The 20,196-nt window shown below is 45.7% G+C and overlaps 1 protein-coding gene across 3 annotated transcripts in view; it reads left to right on the forward strand.

Annotated features, from left to right (window-relative positions):
• The window catches only part of LOC121949346 (piezo-type mechanosensitive ion channel component 2-like), a 39,844-nt gene extending 21,929 nt beyond the window's left edge, over nt 1–17,915 (forward strand). For 2 of the 3 annotated variants that reach the window (XM_088072228.1, XM_088072229.1), the window contains 32 exons: nt 562–739; nt 1,042–1,128; nt 1,786–1,942; nt 2,111–2,207; nt 2,316–2,481; nt 3,376–3,465; nt 3,565–3,653; nt 3,753–3,815; nt 3,901–4,013; nt 4,253–4,373; nt 5,187–5,252; nt 5,381–5,547; nt 5,667–6,259; nt 6,344–6,616; nt 6,686–6,787; nt 6,948–7,104; nt 7,189–7,371; nt 7,499–7,679; nt 8,717–8,816; nt 9,568–9,715; nt 10,123–10,210; nt 10,410–10,536; nt 10,936–11,094; nt 11,883–12,030; nt 12,399–12,587; nt 12,713–12,805; nt 12,914–13,080; nt 13,861–13,977; nt 14,104–14,183; nt 14,314–14,527; nt 14,638–14,779; nt 14,927–17,915. In XM_088072228.1, coding sequence (XP_087928354.1) covers nt 562–739; nt 1,042–1,128; nt 1,786–1,942; nt 2,111–2,207; nt 2,316–2,481; nt 3,376–3,465; nt 3,565–3,653; nt 3,753–3,815; nt 3,901–4,013; nt 4,253–4,373; nt 5,187–5,252; nt 5,381–5,547; nt 5,667–6,259; nt 6,344–6,616; nt 6,686–6,787; nt 6,948–7,104; nt 7,189–7,371; nt 7,499–7,679; nt 8,717–8,816; nt 9,568–9,715; nt 10,123–10,210; nt 10,410–10,536; nt 10,936–11,094; nt 11,883–12,030; nt 12,399–12,587; nt 12,713–12,805; nt 12,914–13,080; nt 13,861–13,977; nt 14,104–14,183; nt 14,314–14,527; nt 14,638–14,779; nt 14,927–15,028 — 4,757 coding nt within the window. In that variant the 3' untranslated portion in view covers nt 15,029–17,915. Of the gene's footprint in view, nt 1–561; nt 740–1,041; nt 1,129–1,785; nt 1,943–2,110; nt 2,208–2,315; nt 2,482–3,375; nt 3,466–3,564; nt 3,654–3,752; nt 3,816–3,900; nt 4,014–4,252; nt 4,374–5,186; nt 5,253–5,380; nt 5,548–5,666; nt 6,260–6,343; nt 6,617–6,685; nt 6,788–6,947; nt 7,105–7,188; nt 7,372–7,498; nt 7,680–8,716; nt 8,817–9,567; nt 9,716–10,122; nt 10,211–10,409; nt 10,537–10,935; nt 11,095–11,882; nt 12,031–12,398; nt 12,588–12,712; nt 12,806–12,913; nt 13,081–13,860; nt 13,978–14,103; nt 14,184–14,313; nt 14,528–14,637; nt 14,780–14,926 lie in introns of those variants that run through there. The other variant, XR_015775411.1, reaches the window with a different exon arrangement.
• Nucleotides 17,916–20,196: the final 2,281 nt, after the last annotated feature.

The raw sequence follows: 20,196 nt of genomic DNA on the forward strand, positions 1-20,196 counted from the left end.
ACTGTCAGCAAGGAGACTCTGGTGGGACTCATGATCCCCCCCGCTGCGCTGCAGGTTTCTGTCCAAACCTGAAGAGTTCAGATTGTCTTTTTTTTTGACACTGTGGTGAAAATTAAACCGCAATCTTCCATCACTCTGGAGCAGCTGTTCCTCTGGTCCTCTGGCCATGTGTCCTTTCACTGAGACATCGTTTAGCAGCTGATGTCTTCTTTCTGATGCGCCTCAAGGTTTTATGCCTCCGGAGGCTTTTGTTTTCGGATTGTCCATCAATATGTCACCACATCCGTATGTCCAGCCCGTTCCTTTGAATGAGATATCTCAAAACACGCTGAGGGAATTTAATTTTCTCAGGACTGGTCTCTGCCAGCTGGTGTCTCAGGTTTCTGTCTGCTGTGTGTTCACTCTGGACGATTGTGTCCTTGTTTCAGCTGCAGGACAGTTCCTCTCAAAGGACAGAAAATGTCTCACCAACATGTCCATTGACCGAGCTGTCAGAGCAGAGTCCACATATCGTCCATCAGGTGATGTCCTGTCCTCATGCAGTGTCTCCTGACCTTTCAGATGACTTCATGCTCCTCCTCGGGGCCTCGCTGCAGCTGCAGGTCTTTGAGGACGAGCTCCAGCCCTCCGTCCAGATCCTCGCAGGAGACAACCATGAGCTGGATGAGGACGATGGACAGGTCTCCGACCCAGTCAGACAACTCCGTCTCAACACAGGCCCTGACTTCATGTTGTGCAGGTTAGCTCTGTCCTCTGTTCACCTGAACGGCTGTGGCTCAGAGGTAGAGCGGGTCGTCCTCTAATTAGAAGGTCAGCGGTTGCAGGTGGCATCTTGTACGGTAGCCTCGGCCACCAGTGTGTGAATGTGTGTGTGAATGGGTGAATGTGACATGTAGTGTTAAAGCGCTTTGAGTGGTCAATAAGACTAGAAAAGCGCTATACAAGTATAGTCCATTTACCTGTCTGTCTTTCTGTCTCTCTGTCTCTGTCTCTGTCTCTCTGGTCTTTGTCTCTGTCCACCTGTCTGTCCTCTGTGTGCAGGTCCTACCTGGACATGATGAAAGTGATGGTCTTCAGCTACATGTTCTGGTTCGTCCTCACCGTCATCTTCATCACCGGGACGACCAGGTGAGGGGTGGTGCCACAGAGATGTCACAGTGTCTCGCTGGTAAAACCTGAAGACTCCAGTCACAACATCTGAATAAAAACTGTTCTGCTCATGTTTGCCACAGAGATGTCACAGTGTCTCGCTGGTAAAACCTGAAGACTCCAGTCACAACATCTGAATAAAAACTGTTTTGCTCATGTTTTAAATCAATCAGACGATCTGGAAATGAAAAAAAGACATTTATAGGAAATGAAGCAGCTAACTGGTTGTTGTCCTGTCAAACACAGAAATTCGGGATTAAAACTCAAATTCTAAATTGAATTTAGATTAATCTGGAAAATGGGAGATTAAACCCTAACAAAAAACACACAAATTAAATTTCTGAGGACTCCAAAATGAAAAAATAAATAAAGAAATAAAACTTGAGTGAAATACTTAATGAAATCCAAAATATAAAGTAAAGATGGTAAGTGGGGCCGCCATGTTGGTCATATTTGTAAACAGACAACAGGAAACAGGAAGTGCATTTTCTCTAAATAAAAATAATAAAAAATCTCCATGTTTCCATTTCTGAACTGATGCAATGAGCTGTTTCCAGGCGTCATGGAAAACCTGGGAAAGTAACAAATTGTATTTATGTCTGTAGTCAGGCGGCGTGTTTCTACATCCTGTTCTAGGATCAGTATCTTCTGTATGGGCTACCTAGTAGCGTGTTTCTACTTCCTGTTGGTGGGCGGAGACCTGCTGCTGAAACCAGTCCGATCCATCCTGCTTTACTGGGACTGTCTGATTGGATACAACATTTTCGTCATCACCATGAAGAACATCCTGTCGGTACGACGCGCAGACGCTGTCACACAAACGCTCAGGAAAGTCATATGGTCTAAAGGGTTAAATCAGTCATGCCAGTTACACCAGTGAAAGTAGTGGTGTCTCAGCTGACCCGTCCCGTGTGTCCTCTGTGTGTCCTCTGTGTGTCCCCTGTGTGTCCCCATGTCTCAGGTCCTGGCCTGCGGCTTCATTAAGTCTCTGGTGTTGAATCACTGTTGGCTGATTCAGCTCTTCAGTCTGGCCTGCACCATCAAAGGATACACCAAACGTGAGGACGACACCTGTCTGTCAATCTGTCTGGCCCTCTGTCTATCTCTTTGTCTCTGACCTGCCTCTCTGTCCCTCTGTCTCTGTGTTGACGTGTACCCTCCTGCAGCGGAGCAGCAGAGCAGTAAACAATGCGAGTTGCCGAGCGACGAGGCGGGAATCATCTGGGATGGCGTGTGTTTCTGTTTCCTGTTGCTGCAGCGGCGAGTCTTCAGGAGTCACTACTTCCTGTATGTGGTCCTGGACCTCCAAAACACACAACTACTGGCCTCAAGGTACACACATACACTCACAGTCACATGTTAAAGTGTGGACAGACTCAGCAGCTGTTCAGGACTGTTTTTTTGACACTCAGAAAACAGCATCAGTCTGAAGAATCTGCATCTTCAGTGATGTCAGATATCAGCGTTGATGACGTGCTGATTACAATGACAGAAAGCCTGGATGAATGGGGAGCTGAGGGCTCTTTTCAGAGCAAAACAAGCTGCCTTTCAGTAAGGAACAGGGACACACACATCATCGCCAGAGCACGATTGAGAGATGGCATTAAGGAGGCCAAGAAGAGACACCAGCAGAGACTGGAGAGAGACCTCAACAGCAACAGCACTAAAGATATGTGGCAGGCGATTCAAAATGTCACAGGCTGCAGAAGCAGGAGCGCCCCATCATATTGAGGCCACGCTGCCGGATGAGCTGACCACATTTTACGCTCTCTTGGAGCTCCTCACAGCAGATGTGAGAAAACTCCTGCTGAGAATGAATATAAACAAAGCTGCCGGTCCAGATAATATTCCTGGATGCATATTAAGAACTTGTGCTGATCAGCTTGTTAATGTTATAACTGACATGTTTAACACCTCACTCTCACAAGAGACTGTTCCCTCCTGCCTCAAGATAGCCATCATCGTTCCTGTACCTAAAAAGTCTGCTGTGTCCAGTCTTAATGACTACCGTCCTGCGGCTCTTACCCCCATCCTGATGAAGTGCATCACTGGTACCATCTACAGAGCATCACTAGTTCCCACAAGATGCAGCAGGATTTAAGGACTAATTTTAATTTCATTATTTTAAACTATGTCCAAAACATGACAAATAAATCTACCTTGTACATGTTGATAATGTGTGTGTTTGTGTGTGTGTGTGTGTGTGTGTGTGTGCGCGTGCTGCAGGGGGGCAGAGCTCTTTGAGGCGTCCACAGTGAAGGCTGTCCGAGCGAGACTGGAAGTGGAGAAGACGTCCATGAACCTGCTGAAAAGACAGTAGGAACCTTTGGACACACAGGCACATTAAAGCAGGCGATGGACTTTGAAAATAATTTTTGAGGATGGCATCCGTCTGTGTTTGTCCTGTCTGTTCAGGATGGAGAGGATCAAATCCCGACAGCAGAAGTTCCGCCGAGGAAAAGAGAAGATGTTGAGTTTGACCCAAGACAACTTCCATACTGACGGTCTGAAACACACACACACATATGTACATATATAAATACTGTATGAATAGCCCTGTGTGGCTATATGCGTTGCCGTGGTAACGACGTGGCTGTGTACAGGCCAGGACAACAGAAAGCAGCCGCAGAAGAAGTGGTGGCAGCCCTGGGTAAACCACTCCTCCAGTGAGTCACATGACCTCTGACATCATCAGCGTCAGCCGTCAGAGTGTCTCTGTAACGACCTGTCTGTCCCTCCATCCGTCCACAGTGGTGAGGAGTGGAGACTACTACCTGTTTGAGACGGACAGCGAGGAGGAGGACGAGACGAAGGAGGATGAGGAGACGAAAGAGGAACAGCTACCTGAGAAATCAGCCTTCCAGGTGAGATTCCCAACCACACCTCCCCAAAATTTAGGACAGGAAAGAATTAAACTACTCAACTGATGCTTTCCACTGTCTGTCCACTCTCTGTCTGTCTCTCTGTCTCTCTCTGTCTGACTCTCTGTCTCTCTCTGTCTCTGTCTGACTCTCTCTGTCCGTCTATCTCTCTGTCTCACTATCTGTCCGTCTCTCTCTCTGCTCTTTTTGTCCATCTGGCTGTCCATGTCTCTGTCTCTCAGTTTGTGTATCACGCCTGGATCACAGACTCCAGAACAGCGATGAGAGCTCGAAGCAACCAGAAGAAACTGTGGAAGAAGAACTCATCTGAGCGAAGGAGCAGGAAGGAAGAGAAGAGAGGAGGTGAGGACAGAGGGGGAGGAGGAGGTGAGGACAGAGAAGGAGGAGGAGGTGAGGACAGAGAAGGAGGAGGAGGTGAGGACAGAGAAGGAGGAGGTGAGGACAGAGGGGGAGGAGGTGAGGACAGAAGAGGAGGCGTGTGGAAGCAGGCTGCAAAGCGGTGTCCAGAGGAAGCTGTTGGCTGGAGGTCTCTGTCTGTTTGGGAGCTTTTGGAGCAGAAGTCTCAGATTGCTGTTGGAGCAGCAGGGCAGAAAAGATGTGTGAGTGTTAAATCTGGACTCAGTGGAGCTGAAAAGTGCTGCAGGACCTAAAATCTGTTCAGTGACTATTTTCAAAGTGTAGACGGATCCCTCTGCTGCTCAGATTTCTCCACAAAAAAAATCTTTAAAAGGTGAAATCTGTAAAAATCCATTCCACCTGAACTCTTGTCTGCCTTCCTCTGAATGTCTGAATGTCCTCTGAATGTCCTCTGATCATAGTGCAGTGTGTCTCTCTGTTGTTTTTGTGTCATTTTTTATGGAATTTTATTCACTTTTTGTAAATCAGGGTCAAGTTATAGGGTGTGTTTATGTAAATGATAAAAGCAGCAGACAACAAACAGATAGGTGCCATCCAGCCCACATCTGTGCAAGTCCAGATGCTGATGATGTCAATTTTCTCGGTCCAAAAAACATTTTAGACAGGATGCCCTGGAAACAGGGAGTCCTTGAGACACTGAGTCCAAAGTGCTGCTGTCATCCACAGGTCCTAAATGTAAAGCTGAGTGTCATCTGCATATCGCTGTAACATCTAACTGTGACTGCTGTCCTTTGGCAGGAGTCATGGAGGTGACAGAGGAGACGGAGGACGATAGAGAAGACGAGGACAGAGAGGAGGGACCAGGTAGGAGGTCAAACCATTGAGGACTGTTCAGTGTGTGAGGAGGTCTGTGTGTTTGTGGGAATGTTCCCTGCTGGCTGGGAAGTTCATCTGGATCTAGAACTGTAACTCGGGTGTTGTTTTGGTTTCAGAGACGGTTCTGCATCGGTTCTCCAACACATTGCGGTTCTGCTGGGTTCTTCTGTCGGCACTGTTGGATTCTCTGACCACCTGGCTCGGTGGTCTGTGTCAGGAACACATCGACATCTCCACCGTCCTCCGCATTGAGCGCTGCATGCTAACACAGCAGGCCAAGCAGGTACACGTCTAGGACCAAAGACCGCCGCAGCAGGAAGAGGCGTAAGAACTACAACTTAGATGGATGAGTCATCAGTGGAGTTGAATTGTTTTTGTTTGTTTGTTTATTTTTTTGTTTAGGGTAACGTTCCCACCAGGGAGGCAATCCATGTTTACTACCAAGAACAGATGTTGAAAACCTCCAGAGAGTCCGGCCTGAACTACAGTACCCACAAGGCTGAGGGGCAGACCTCAGCAGAGATTGGGAGGGAAGAAGAAGAGGCAGCAAGTCCAGACATTGAAGAAAATGAAACAGGAGGTCAGAGACCAGACAGGAAACCAGAGCCTGAACCAGGAGGAGATTATCCAGGTAAAATACGACCAGTTCCAGGAGATCCTCCAAACACAGAAGCAGAACCAGAACCAGGTGGACAAAGCTCTGATGAAATAGAACCAGAGCCAGGACCAGAATCAGAAGAAGATTATCCTCATATACCAGGACAAGGACCTGTTTCAGAAGGAGATCCACAGCACAGAGGACCAGAACCAGGAGGAGACCATCTGGTTGAACCAGCTGAGTCTTCAGGAGTGAAACCAGTGACGGGGACAGCAGACGGTGACCCAGAATGCCTGGTGACTAAAACCAGCCAAAGACAGAGACCCAAACTGTCCAGGATGGAGAGAGTCCAGACATCATCATCCTCAGAGGAGGACAGCAGGAGCAGGAGGAGCAGGTCCGTCCTCCTTCAGGACTACTTAAGTTCTCCTTTTGTCTCTGGTCAGTGGCTTCATGTTCATCTCTCTGTGTGTTTGAACAGTGCCGAGGAAACAAACCAGCAGCTTCCTGCTGACACTCAGCCAACTCACACCAGCACCTCCTTCCCCACCTCCCCCTGCTCCCTGCTCCTCCCCCCCTCCTACAGCCTGGCTCTGGGCCTGGACCTGCAGCAGGAGGAAGAGGGATTCAGGAGGCAGCAGCTGGCCCAGACTCTGGGGGAGACGAGTGACTTCCTGTGCGACTCCGCCTCCAATTCCTGTCCACCGGTGTCCTGCACTCAGGAGCTGACAGCCAGTGAGCTGCTGAGGAACAGGTGAGTCCCAGGTCAGTCCCCAAGATCCTCCTGCCCAGACTTGCTGCTGATTCTTGCTCCCTGTTTCAGAACTTTCTACGACGAGGAGCTGGAGGCATCAGACCGGTTCTTCAGCGAGCAGCACCAGCTGCTCCAGCTGTGCTACGCCATCTACAACATCCTTGCAGCCAGGTGAGCCCTGCACACAGGTAACTATACACAGGTAACTGCATCACAGGTAACTGCACTCATTTAACTACACACAGGTAACTGTACCACAGGTAACTGCACCACAGGTAACTGTACAGAGTCGTCTGCGGTCTCTAATATGCTTTGTCGATCCATCCGGCAGGTCGGAGACGGTGTGTTACCTCGTCATCGTGTTGAACCACATGGTGTCTGCCAGCTGTCTGACATTGGTCCTTCCTGTTCTGGTGTTTTTGTGGGCGACGCTCTCCGTTCCTCGACCCAGCAAGACCTTCTGGATGACAGCCATCATCTATACAGAGGTTCACTCTGCTGCTGATAGTTCATTCTAATGACTCACCTGTCCACAGGTCCATGTCTTACACTCTGCCTGTCTGTGTCCTCAGGTCACCATCGTCATCAAGTATTTCTTCCAGTTTGGTTTCTTTCCTTTCAACCAGAAACTGGAGGTGGACCGCTCCAAACCCTTTCACCCCCCCAACATCCTGGGGGTGGAGAAGAAGGAAGGCTACGTACTGTATGACCTGCTGCAGCTACTCGCTTTGTTCTACCACCGAGCCATACTCAAGGTAAAACTTCAAGTTATAGTACCACTGACCAGTACTCAAGGTAAAAACTTCAAGTTATAGTACCACCAAGGGACACTGAGGTACTTGGTGCTGTTAATTACTCTGTCTTCCTTCACCTTTTCTGCAGTGCCATGGACTGTGGGACCAGAACGTTGCCTTGGAGACTGACACTCTCCATCACCAAGACAACCAGGGTGACCATAGTCGCACTGCGACCTCCGTTGATCCAAGCGACCCCAGCAGCACGCTGCGGCGGCGAGGCAGGAGACATACGCGGTCCAGCTCCACCCAGCACTGCTCTCCTGCAGGTAGAGTCTAACACCTCAGAGTTACAGGTGAATCTTCCACAATCTGCGACTGACCGAACCCTCTCAGGGGTCTAAAGGCAGCGATTCTGTTCCAAAACAGTCGACCCGATTCATAAATCATTCACATGAGAAATAGCGGTGTCCCCAGGACTGAGCCCTGCTCTGTGAGAACCTCTGATCCAAATACATTTGTTGAATGAGCCGTAAAAGCTGTCATGATGCAAAGAGAGAAGCTGTTGAAAGATCCGAGTCATTGCAGAGTCCTGGACAAAAGGTCATCAGTCATCTAAAGGACGACTTCTCTCAGGTGAGTCCAGCAGCAGCAGCAGACAAGGATCAGGAAGACTGAACCAAAGCCTCTACCAAAGAGGATCAGAGCGACCACCAGAGGGCTCAGGAGGAGGATCAGTCCAGACTGTTGATCTGGACTAAGAAGATCATCAGATGGTAGAAGAAAAACTCTGAGGACCTCCTGAACCCGACTGACAAGTAGAAAACTCGAAGGAAGTCTGGATCAGTTCTCTGCTGGTTTGTGAGCTGGTCTGCTGACGCTGCGTGGATTTAGAATGATTGGTGTGATGGCAGCACAGCGTGGCTCAGGTTCAACTCTGTGAAACATGAACAAAACATACAGACAATCAGCGCCCAAAACTGTGTTTCTTGATTTGTTTGATATCAGCTGACTTTACACTTTTTACTGGAAACCAATTTTTCGTTGTTGCTCTCAAACAGTAGTTTCCAGCTGCTGCATGGCGCTGTGTACTCTGTGTTAGAATGACAAAGATGAACTGATTTAGTTGTTTCTGCTCTTTTTATTTCCATTAATTTTTACTAACATGTTGGGTCCTGTGTTGTGTATTTTTGGTCTCTGAACTCCATGCTGGATTTTTTCCTCTCGTCTTCAATAAGACTGTTTGGATTTGTTAGATTCTCTCCTGAGTTTACCGGTACTGCTTTTTTTTTTTGCTTGTCAAAACACTTTGTGAACTCTGTTTTAAAAGATTCTCTATAAATAAAGTTATTGGTGTGTTTTTCAGGCAGTGTGAGCTCCGGAGCTCAGCCACTCGGCAGGTTCGACCTGCTGCTGGAGAAACTCCGAGAACTCTTCATCAGAGCCAAGAAGTACTTGGTCAGCAGGTATGCTAACTCTGAAGCTAACTGTGAAGCTAACTCTGAAGGCAGTTTGTCTACCGACAGACGTGACGATGGACAGAATCGATATGAAGGATCTCAAACGATAACCAGAAGTGCTTACTGGGAACCTATTAATTAGAACTTGTGATTATTTTACTTTCTGTATGTTTAGCTGTTTGTTTTCATTGTTTTCATCAGTGAATTCAGTCAAAGTTGAAACGCTCATGAAAAGCTTGGAAAGTCATGGAAATTTGTAAATACCAAATTCTCAGCCTGGAAAAGTTTTGGAAAACTAAATATAGCCTGAAGTTTTCTGTTTTCAGGTTTTAGTCATTAGTGCTTTAAAGGAAAAAGACACTCTGTCCAAACCCTGCGGGCCGGGCGGGTCTGAAACCATGTTTTCTGTAAAAATCTCTCCATATTAAAAATAAAAACAAAACTCAAAGTTATTTTCTTTAAAATCACAAAAAAAACCAAAGAAAAACTTGCCAACATTTTTAAAGAAAACACATTTTTTTGAGAAGCATTGGCTGTAAAATAAAACCATCTAACTATTTAATGGTGCACATCCCTCCCCTAAAGCCAAAATAAAAAGTCCTCCCCCTTTCTGCACCTCAACCCCATAAATAGAAAACCATCCCTAAGTTACATGTAAATATTCACTTCTGTTCATCATTTTTGTAGATAATGTATATTTATAAAGGTAATATAAAGTGGTGAAAAAGACGCTCTGTTTGTCCTTTGTCTCTTCCAGGTGTCTGTCTCTCTACCATCCCGTCCATCACTTCTTCAGAGCTCTTGTCCAACCAGAGTACAGTGCCGTCACTGACGTTTATGTCCTCATGTTCCTCGCTGACACTGTCGACTTCATTATTATCGTCTTCGGCTTCTGGGCCTTCGGAGTAAAATTTTATTTAATTTACCTCAGCAACTCGAATCACCTTAATTCTGTTCAGTTCTATTCCTTTTCTTAAATTCTATTACATTAATTAAATTTTGTTTAATACAGTTTAATTCCATTAATTTTGTTTAATGCTATTGAATATTTTAAATTTGGTTTAATTCTGTTAAATTCTATTTGATTCTGTTAAATCTATTACATTGTTTTAATACTCTTAAATTCTATAAATTTTGTTGAATTCCTATAAATCAATTAAATTCTGTTAAATTCTTGTAAATATTGTTAAATGTATTACATCTATTAATATTAGTTTAATTCTACTTAAGTCTTTTTAAAATGTCCATACAATCTATTAATTTCAGAATAATTGTGTAATTTCATTAAAATCTGTTTCATTTGTGGACTCAGAAACACTCTGCAGCTGCTGACATCACTTCCTCCCTCTCAGAGGACCAAGTTCCTGAAGCTTTCCTGGTGATGGTTCTGATCCAGTTTGGTATGTCCATCTGGCTGTCCACCTAATCTGTCCACCTATCTCACTGTCCACCTGTCTGTGTGATTGGAAGTCTAACTGTCCCCCTGTCTCTCTGTCTGTCCCCCTGTCTGTCTGTTTTTTCTGATGTCACACTGTCAACTCTTCTGTGTGTGTGTGTTCGGATGTCTTACTGTCCTCCTGTCCTCCTGTCTGTCTGCAGGAACCATGGTGATAGACAGGGCTCTGTATCTGAGGAAGACAGTTTTGGGGAAGTTGGTCTTCCAGGTGATTTTGGTGTTTGGGATTCACTTCTGGATGTTCTTCATCTTGCCGACAGTGACGGAGAGGTAACTCACCCGAAATTTACCTGAAACTGACCTGAAAATTTATCGGATACTCACCGGAAACCCATCTAAAACTCACCTGAGACTCACCTGAAACTCACCCAAAACATACCTGAATCTCAACCCAAAAAACATCTTAATCTCCGGCTCACCTGCTGAATAAACTCTGGATGTTGAAGTTCAGTTTCACTTTCAGCTCTGTTTCAGTCAGCAGAGTTTTATTTCTAAAGCTATTTGCAGTTCACAGTGTCCCTCAGAGTACTTTACAGTGGACATCCCTCTGTCATCCTCTGTCCTCTGTCTCCTCTGCACTTTGACCCTCACGGCAGAGACAGAAAAACTCCCCAAAGAAAACTTTAACAGTCCCCCTGTCCTTCTGTCTGTCCACTTGTCTGTCTCTAGGCGTTTCAATCAGAACCTGGTGGCTCAGCTCTGGTACTTTGTGAAGTGCATGTACTTCAGTCTGTCAGCCTATCAGATTCGATCTGGTTACCCAACTCGAGTTCTGGGAAACTTCCTGACCAAGAGCTACAACTACCTCAACCTCTTCCTGTTCCAGGGGTGAGTCACTTCCTGTTCCAGGGGAAGTCACTTCCTGTCCCAGGGGAAGTCACTTCCTGTCCCAGGGGCCATCCCCCTCAGGTCCAGCTGTTAGCGTAGCAGAGACGGTGGAGTCTGACTCAGCAACATCTTGTCACTCTGAACTCGTCACGTGGTGCTACTCTGTCAGCAAACTTCTGTGTCAGCTGTTCATGCTCTGGGACACCGTTAGATGTCACAGCATGCAGAAAGCAGCACGGACCCTGTGTTCGAAGCACGGACCGTCATCATGGTGAGGAGTAGGAAAAATTGCAGACTGCTGCAGGACAGTCGGCACAGTCCCTCTCACACCCAGAGCCCAGTCACACTCCAAATTTACGTTATTATCGACAGCATCATCACCTGACGCCGTCCTCCAGCGTTCGTGCACACATGACAGTACCGTTTGTCCACGGTGTCACGTGATGCCATGATGACAAACCCGATGTCATCAGGCCGTACGCCAGCGTACAATAACAATGCCACCAGTTCAGTCCAATCGCATTGTCATCTGACTCCGTCCAGCTGCTCCAGACAATTTTTTGCGATTTTTTGCACCAACTGAGTGGCATCAACAGAGTGGCACCACAAGACGACTTCAAGTGACAACGAGTTGGTCACAACCACGAGACTGTTTCTATAACGTCAGGTTTATCCACATTAACACCATGACCCCATCTGTCTCCACCTGTCCCTGTCTCTACCTTTCCACCTGTCCCTGTTTCTACCTGTCCCTGTCTCTATCTGTCTGTCCACCTGTCCTCCTGTAGTTTTCGTCTGGTCCCCTTCCTGACAGAGCTGAGAGCGGTGATGGACTGGGTGTGGACAGACACCACTCTGTCTCTGTCCTCCTGGATCTGTGTGGAGGATGTCTACGCCCACTGCTTTGTCTTAAAGTGCTGGAGAGAGTCAGAAAAGGTCTGTCTCTGTCCCTGTGTGTCCCTGTGTGTCTCTGTGTTTATTTGTGTTCATTTGTACTCAGAGGTACCCACAGCCTCGCAGTCAGAAGACCTGTTTTTGTATTAATGTGTATTTGTTGTCTATTTTGTGTGTATTTGTACTTAAAGCTACGGGCATTCTTGCAGTTAGAAGAAGTGTTTGTGTTTTAATGTATATTTGTTGTGTATTTGTACTCAGAGGTACCTGCAGCCTCGCTGTCAGAAGTTGTGTTTATGTTAGTGTATTTGTTGAGTATTTGTTGTGTATTTATGTGAATTTATTGTGTATCTTTATGTATTTGTTATGTATCTGTGTATTTGTATTTATCTGTGTGTATTTGTACTCAGAGGTACCCACAGCCTCGCGGTCAGAAGAAGAAGCGTGTGGTGAAGTATGGGATGGGTGGTCTGATCGTGCTGCTGCTGATCTGTATCGTCTGGTTTCCACTGCTCTTCATGTCGCTTATTAAGTCCGTCGCCGGAGTCGTCAACCGGCCGCTTGACGTCTCTCTGACCATCACGCTGGGTGGCTTCCAGGTAAACTCACCTGAGCCCCGCCCAGCTGTGTGAAGGTCTGGGTGCAGGTTCTGGTTTTGGTGAAGGTCTGGGTGCAGGTTCTGGTTTTGGTGGATGTCAGACTGACTCACTGTTGTGTTTGACAGCCGATCTTCACGATGAGCGCACAGCAGAATCAGCTGAGAGATCTGACGGAGGACGACTTCAGCTTCCTGACCAGCAGCTACAGCTACACACCGGTGAGTCTCCTGCTGCTCTGTCTGCTGCTCTGACTGCTGCTCTGTCTGCTGCTCTGACTGCACATGTTGTACTTTCAGTCCAGTTACTGTGTGGCCTGTATTTCCCAGAGTGCCTTGCAGTTTCTCGAGGCGTATGGTCATGAGGACGTGACAGTGGCAGAGCTGCAGGGCAGCAGTAATTCCCTGTGGACCATTAGTCCTCCCAGCAGGCAGTACCTGAGCCAGGTGCTCAGCCTGGACCACTTCCCCCTGACTGTGTCTTGGACCATTCAGAGGTGAGCTTCGCTCTGCTGATTAATAATCAATAATCATCCATCTATGTTCACTTCAGTTTAATTCATCTCATTTTATTATTTGTTCCAGAGGGCAGTTTGTGTGGCAGCAAAGGGTTAAAAATATAATAAAAATACATAAAGCACAAACAACATGACACAGAAACATACAGCAGATGACATGAATGTGTTCTCAGGGTGAGCTGCACCTTAGAGCTCCTCAGCTGCAGGTTCATCAGAGTCCAGCAGAACTCCTGAGAGCCTGAAATGAACCGGTCAGCCTTAAAAAGGACAAACCAGCTCCTGATAACCTCAAACATTTAAAGTGTGGTGAACATCATCAGGTCGAAACAGTCACAGTGATGCAGCATCAGGACCGGAACCATTAAGGCCAATACTGCAATACAGTGAGCAAGTACAATATGCCACCCTATCATTGTCATCAACAGCAACATTAATACTACAGTACAGTATGTACTGTTACTGTCACCTAATCAGCTTTAACATCATTGGTACTACAGTAAAATACTTACTGTTACTGTCAATCAATCAGCATCATCATCAGGCAAACCTCTTGTTCCCTGGGGAGAGCTCCAGCTCCGGGGTGCTCAGCTGAGGACTCGTGAGTGTCCTCACACCTGCCCGATCAGCGAGTCCCTGTCCCTGTCTACCAGCCGGCACATGCTGCCCCCAGCCCCGAGCGGCAGTAACAAACAAAAAGATAGATTAGTTTGCTGTTTGCTGTTTCAAACATCAGGAATTTGTTTGTTTGTTTTCAAACAGAAACTTGAGTCTGGGGGCGAAGGCGGAGCTTGCCTCAGGTAAACATGTGACCTACCTGGACGATCAGACTCGCCTGGAGCTGATCCAGCTGCTGAACGGGACCAGGACAATTCCCGTGTGAGTTCAGGGGCGGGGCTATATGTAGAGGACGGGGTAATGTGTCCGCTTTGGTTAAGCGTAGTGGGCGGGGTTGTGTGCAGTTGTTGTCTTGATTGTGTTTTGTGTGCGTTTGTGTGTTTTCAGGGTGATACAGGAGGTGTTTCCATGTTTTATTCGAGCGCCCAGCGACTCCAATGCCAAACCCATCGAGCAGCTTTACACAGGTATGATTTCACTTCTCATCCTTGAAAAGACTGATTCTACTGAGACAAAACACCGGCACACCAGATGGTACCCCAAAGTACTGCAGTACTCTGTGGTGACATGCAGTACTTATCTTTCTGCTCCAATCAGATAACCGCTACAAGGACATCCTGCTGGCCCTGGAGCGGTTGACCAATCAGAGCCGAGATATCCAGGACTGGTGGATTGTTGACCAACCAACTGCCAGCCTGGTGCCAATTGTTGGCGGGGCTTCACTGAGTGACAGGAGGGAGGCGGGGCTTCAGCTGTTTGTGTTCAGTGATAAAGTCAGTCCTCCAAGTCTGGGCTTCCTGGCTGGATATGGGTACATGAAGTACTGCAGTAACTGTAGTACTACTACTGCTTTAACACATGTTAATACTACATTCATCCTAATGTACCGCACTGACCACCCCCTCCTTCCCTGCCCCGCAGCATCATGGGCCTGTACGCGTCTGTGGTTCTGGTGATCGGGAAGTTTGTCCGTGAGTTCTTCAGTGGGATTAGTCACTCCATCATGTTCGAGGAGCTGCCGAGTGTCGACCGCATCCTTAAACTCTGCACAGACATCTTCCTGGTACCCGAACTTCATCAATACATCCAGCCAGCTGATCGATGGCTGTGTTGTGATCTGATTGGTTGCTGTGCTGTGATCTGATTGGTGGCTGTGCTGTGATCTGATTGGTGGCTGTGCTGTGATCTGATTGGCTGTTTGCTGTTTCAGGTGAGAGAGACAGGTGAGCTGGAGTTGGAGGAGGAGCTTTATGCCAAACTCATCTTCCTGTATCGATCACCGGAGACTCTGATCAAGTGGACACGACGTTGACCTCATCGATCAATACACTTTTGATCATGGACATTCGTTATTGTGATCATCATCACTGACAGAGCATGTGGTTCCTCAAACGTTCTCCAGATGTTATACAGAAAACCTCCGGAGAATGTTCTCCAAATGTTGCATTCGAGAACGAAGGAACCTTCAGTGAAACGGGAACATTTACTGACTCTGATTTTGAAGGCTCTGAGAAACAGGAAATGATGCATGGTGCCGCAGGAGGTGGAGCTAACCTGGTGTTGAAATGTGTGTAATTATGAAGTATAGATCAGTATTGATCACTGATGACTGCAGGGAAATGTCACATCGTGGAGAACCTGGAATTCTTTACTGCACCTTTTATGCAAAGGTCCTGGATAACAAGGGGTCAGGCAGCCATGATGATTGGTGGTAAAGTAACATGAAGCCCTGCCCACTCGAGAGTGACTGGATGCTGTTGATGACATGTCGACTGACAGGCGTTTGAATATAGGGAGTTTTGATTTTATTTCCTTATTTTTATTTATTTTTCTATGATGTTTAAAGGACGAGCTGCAGTATTTCTTTTTACACATTAGCTTTGCATTAACTAAACAGAATACGGTCTTGATATCGGCGGCAGTGAGAGTGCAAAGCATTGTGAGACTTTGTGGCGACTGGCAGGTGGCAGTAATGCACCAAAACAGTGGTAGCCAACTGCCAATTAGCCTCAAAGGAGACAGAGATGACGCGGCTGAGTTTGAAAAGCACCGCCAAAACGTTCTCAGAAATGTGACGCTGACGGAGTTCAATCTTTTTATTTTAGTTTTCCAGCACAAACAACTGATCTCAAGTCGTCGACTTGCCAAAAAGGAGTCACATGGCATCATGAGAATCTGCAGTAAGACAAACATTCAACAACATTTTCAGGCGCATGTTTGTGTGTTCACTTTCACAAAGGTGAGTTCAGTCAACACAAGCTTCACTGTGACGCAGTCACTCCACTGCAGCTCTGCCGGCGTTTACTGTGTTTGTTACTCGTTTCAAACAAATGATTAAAAAAACAACCAATAACAACGGACTGAAACCCCATCTGGTGACGAGATGAGATCTTGTCATGATGAGAAAATATGTCAATATTATGAGATCCTAATCAGGTCATTACAGAATCTTGTGACTTTGGGCAGACCAATAAATAACTGTTTACTCGATGCAACAATGTTAGCTTTTTTTCCACTGAACAAATTAAACACACCTCGTTTTGATTGTTTTTTGTGCTTCTTATATTTTATATTGATATAGTTAATATAATTTAAGTTTTTTTTAAAAGATGATAAACAAGAGGCTGCAGGGTCTAGAGTGAACACCTGTCAATTTTCCAACTTGAAACTAAATTCACTGCAGTATCATAACAAGCTCTCAAAATTAGATCTTTTCTTGTTATTATAATTTTTCATGAAATGAGATGCATTTCCGTCCCCTCCGTGTTTACAGCTAACGTTAATTACTGCAACAGGAACTGCTGAATGATTTTTTTTCTAAGGTGACTTAACTTTGTGTGAATGACGATGTTGTGGTCATTTCCTCTGAAAATCTGCAGGTCCTGCAGCCGTCTATTTGTGAACTGAAGATGTACCTCAAAAGGTTTATAATTTCTGGACTGCTGAAACGTGTCGGTGCTCCGCTCGTAAGTTGGCCTGACTGCTCTAAGTCGTATTACGTTGCTTTCTCCTCAGCATCTCTGAGTATGTTGCTCTTGCTCTTTGATTGGTCCATTGTTGTTTTCCATCTCCCTTGGAGGGCGTATCCTAAAGTATGACCAGAATGCATTGCACCACAACGGAGTTGCCTGTTCTCTATACATTAGCTTTATGTTAGCTTGAATTAGCTCAGTGTTGGCTTTAGTCTAGGTTTTTGTTGTATTTTTTTTTAACCATTTTTTAATCAAACAATAGTTTAGACTTTTCCCAAACAGCTTTTTCTGTTAAAGTTTAAATTCTCAAAATAAAGACTTCACTGTTGTCAAAAGTGGTTAACCCTTTGAAACCTGCACGATTTGGCTTGATTTAAAAACAAACAAACAAACAAACAAACAAACAAACAAAAAAAATCCACGGTAAGAAGGTAATGACCATCTGAAAAAGAAAGGCAAGAAACCAGTAAAAAGTACAAGAAAATTACCTGATTCTGCAGCATTATTTTTTAAAGAGTTTAACAGCTTCACTTTTTCTCTAAATGTAACCTTCGTGTGTTGATTTTGTGTCGGCTAAAATCAGCACTTAATTAGCTCCATGGTACATTAGCTCAATGTTAGCGCTTCGTTAGCATGAAGTAAAGTGTACTTTGCTCTATATTAGCTTCATGTCGGTTGTATTTTAGCTCTACTTCATCTTTAAATTAGCACTATGTGAACTCTATATTGGTGCTGCATCAGCTTTCATTAGCTAAATTAGCTCCACGCCAGCTCTTAGCTTAGCTTAGCATAATATTAGCTATGGGTAAGTTCTGTGTGAGCTGTATTTTTGCGCTGTGTGTGCTTCATGTCAGATCCACGTTAGCGCTGGTTTTCGACTCACTCAGCCTGTGGTCATTGTTATCAGAGCTAAGGTACCTCTGTGAAACAGCTGACAGCAGAGTGATGGAGGTGTCCATCAGTGCTGGTTCAGCAAACCAGTTGGCAAAATAACGGAAATCATTAAGTGTTAAAGTGACAACATGACACTGGAATTATGTAATCCATGTCGCCCCCTATTGACAGAAAACTGTAACTAAATGCAAATATTTCAAACAAATATAAGAATACTGGTGAGATTGTGTTGTGATGAATCTTTATTGTCTGACTGATAGTATCTGTTAACTGTCTTGTGAATATTGGAACCAAAACATGACTATGTGAAAATAAAAATACATTTATTTAGCAGACTGAGAGTCAGCATTTTTTCCATTTAACATAAGGATCAGGGTTAGGATTAGAAGTATAAAAGTATCACAATGACCCCCAAACTCCTCCTTCGACTGGGCAGTTTGAGATGGGGACTCAAAGGTATGCAGCAGACAGAAAGACCCCGACCGGGCAGAAAAGTGACAAACAACAGGAGACATAAAATGGTATAAAAAAACCTAAAGAAACAGTCTTAAATTAGAGGGGCACAAGTGCGTGAAAAGTTAAACCCCAGTAATGGAAACAACCACTTGGAGTAATGTCCATACCCAAAGACAACTGTTATAATGGTTAGGAAAATGGAAATGTTGGACTCCACCACCATCCAGAAATGGTGGTGGGGTCAGTGCACACTCCATCCAGCTCCACCTGATCCGGGCCTGCCCTGCCCCCCTGCCCCCCCCCCCATTTTGAATGTAATTTGGAATTGGAATCCAAAACACATTCTATTAGATTGAAATTCGGAATTTGGAACTTCCAAATTCTGTGTCCACTGGGTGGCAGTAGAGCACCACGAATAAATTTGAATGGGGTCAATTAGAATTGGAATTTAGATTGAGAAATGGATCTATCTTCCTTACCGCAGCGATAATGGGGCCTAAATGTGAAAATGGAAGAATTATGTCAGACGTGTTTGCTATTAAAATAAAATTGTTAGTTGACTGCTTATGCTTGGTGTTGACTGCTCTCCACCCCCAGAGCCAGGAAAGTCGAGCTATATCCCTCTTTGTCAAGATGATGCATTTAAATAGCATCAAACATATGACTCGCAGTGGGGACGGAGCAACTCGACTGGATTTGGCCCGAGGGAGACAACCCAGGCATCTACGGAAAGGTCTCGGCGCGCTGAACAAGGCCGTGTCAAAATTGGCGCTCTGTGCCATTCCCCCTCTTAACTAGGGGGTGCCAAAGTTTGCAAACCTTTGCCTCGTTAAGGGCCGTATCTCAGCGAAGGAAGCGCACAGAGACACCCAAAAGGCAGAGGCGGAAGGTGTCACAGCCTTCTACGATATATGTTGACCCTTGGCTGCGGGGACCCTCCCTGATGGATTTCCTGACCCTACCCTAGTTGGAAGTGCCATATATAGCGATAGATTGAGAATTGGGTGACACTTAGCTTCTCTGCACTGGCTCCCTGTGAAATCCAGGATTGAATTTAAAATCCTCCTCCTTACTTACAAAGGTCTAAATGGTCAGGCTCCATCCTATCTGTCACAGCTCATAGTTCCTTACCAACCCTCAAGATCACTGCGCTCTGAAAATGCAGGGTTACTTGTGGTTCCCAAAATTTCCAAAAGTAGGTTAGGAACCAGAGCATTCATCTACCACACACACCTCTCTATTGTATTTCATTTGCTATTTACAACATCTATTGCTCGTCTGTCCGTCCTGGAAGAGGGATCCCTCACTATCCTCTACCGCTCTTCCTGAGGTTTCTTCCTTTTTTTTCCCCCCCCCGTTTCAGGGGTTCTTTTTTGGGAGTTTTTCCTCGGGTGATGTGAGGGTCTAAGGGCAGAGGGATGTCGTACACTGTAAAGCCCTCTGAGGCAAACCATGTTTTGTGATAATGGGCTCTATAAATAAAACTGACTTGACTTGACCACATTTTCATCTATACCAATTCAGGCGACCTTTGACCTTCTGGGGTCAAATTTGACACACTTTCCGTCGAGCCAGAGGTACCAAATTTGAGGTAAATGCTCGCAGGGTCTCCTGTGTTCAGTCAGAAGAGGTTTGGTCCCTCTATCGTAGCATACGGCCTTTGAAGGCAAGGTAAGACACTCGCCTCTGAGCTCTCAGAGAGCCAAGAAGCAGACTTTGGCCTGAGACAGACACAGAGCACAGGGTGGGGGATGGGCACATAACCAATGTTTATGGCAATAGATTATAATTTGGAATATTCCAAATTTAAATCTACGGAAATTCCAAATTCTCATCTCTTGCCTTGGCTATCGAATTGTAGATTAGAATCTGGAATTACCGTAGATTACAATCTGGAATATTCCAAACTGTAGTCTGCTTCCCTCTTCTCAACTACTTCCTGGGTCAACAAGATGTTCTTTTCGCGGAGTGAACGACAGGGTCACCGGCTGCAGTCCAAGGACGCTCCTCTTGTTTGCAGCTGAATTTACTGGTAAGTTGGCATTTTTGTCCTCAAAACGCTTGTTTTTCATGTGGCTGCTTCACACATTGTGCAGTGATTCATGTGGCCTCACTTTTGCCTCTGTGTAAAATGTAGAAATCGTGTTTTTAAAAAGAC

This window comes from Plectropomus leopardus, chromosome 21 (genome assembly GCF_026936395.1).
Source record: "Plectropomus leopardus strain MGB_pleo_1.0 chromosome 21, ASM2693639v1, whole genome shotgun sequence".
NCBI classification, from domain to species: Eukaryota; Metazoa; Chordata; class Actinopteri; order Perciformes; family Serranidae; genus Plectropomus; species Plectropomus leopardus.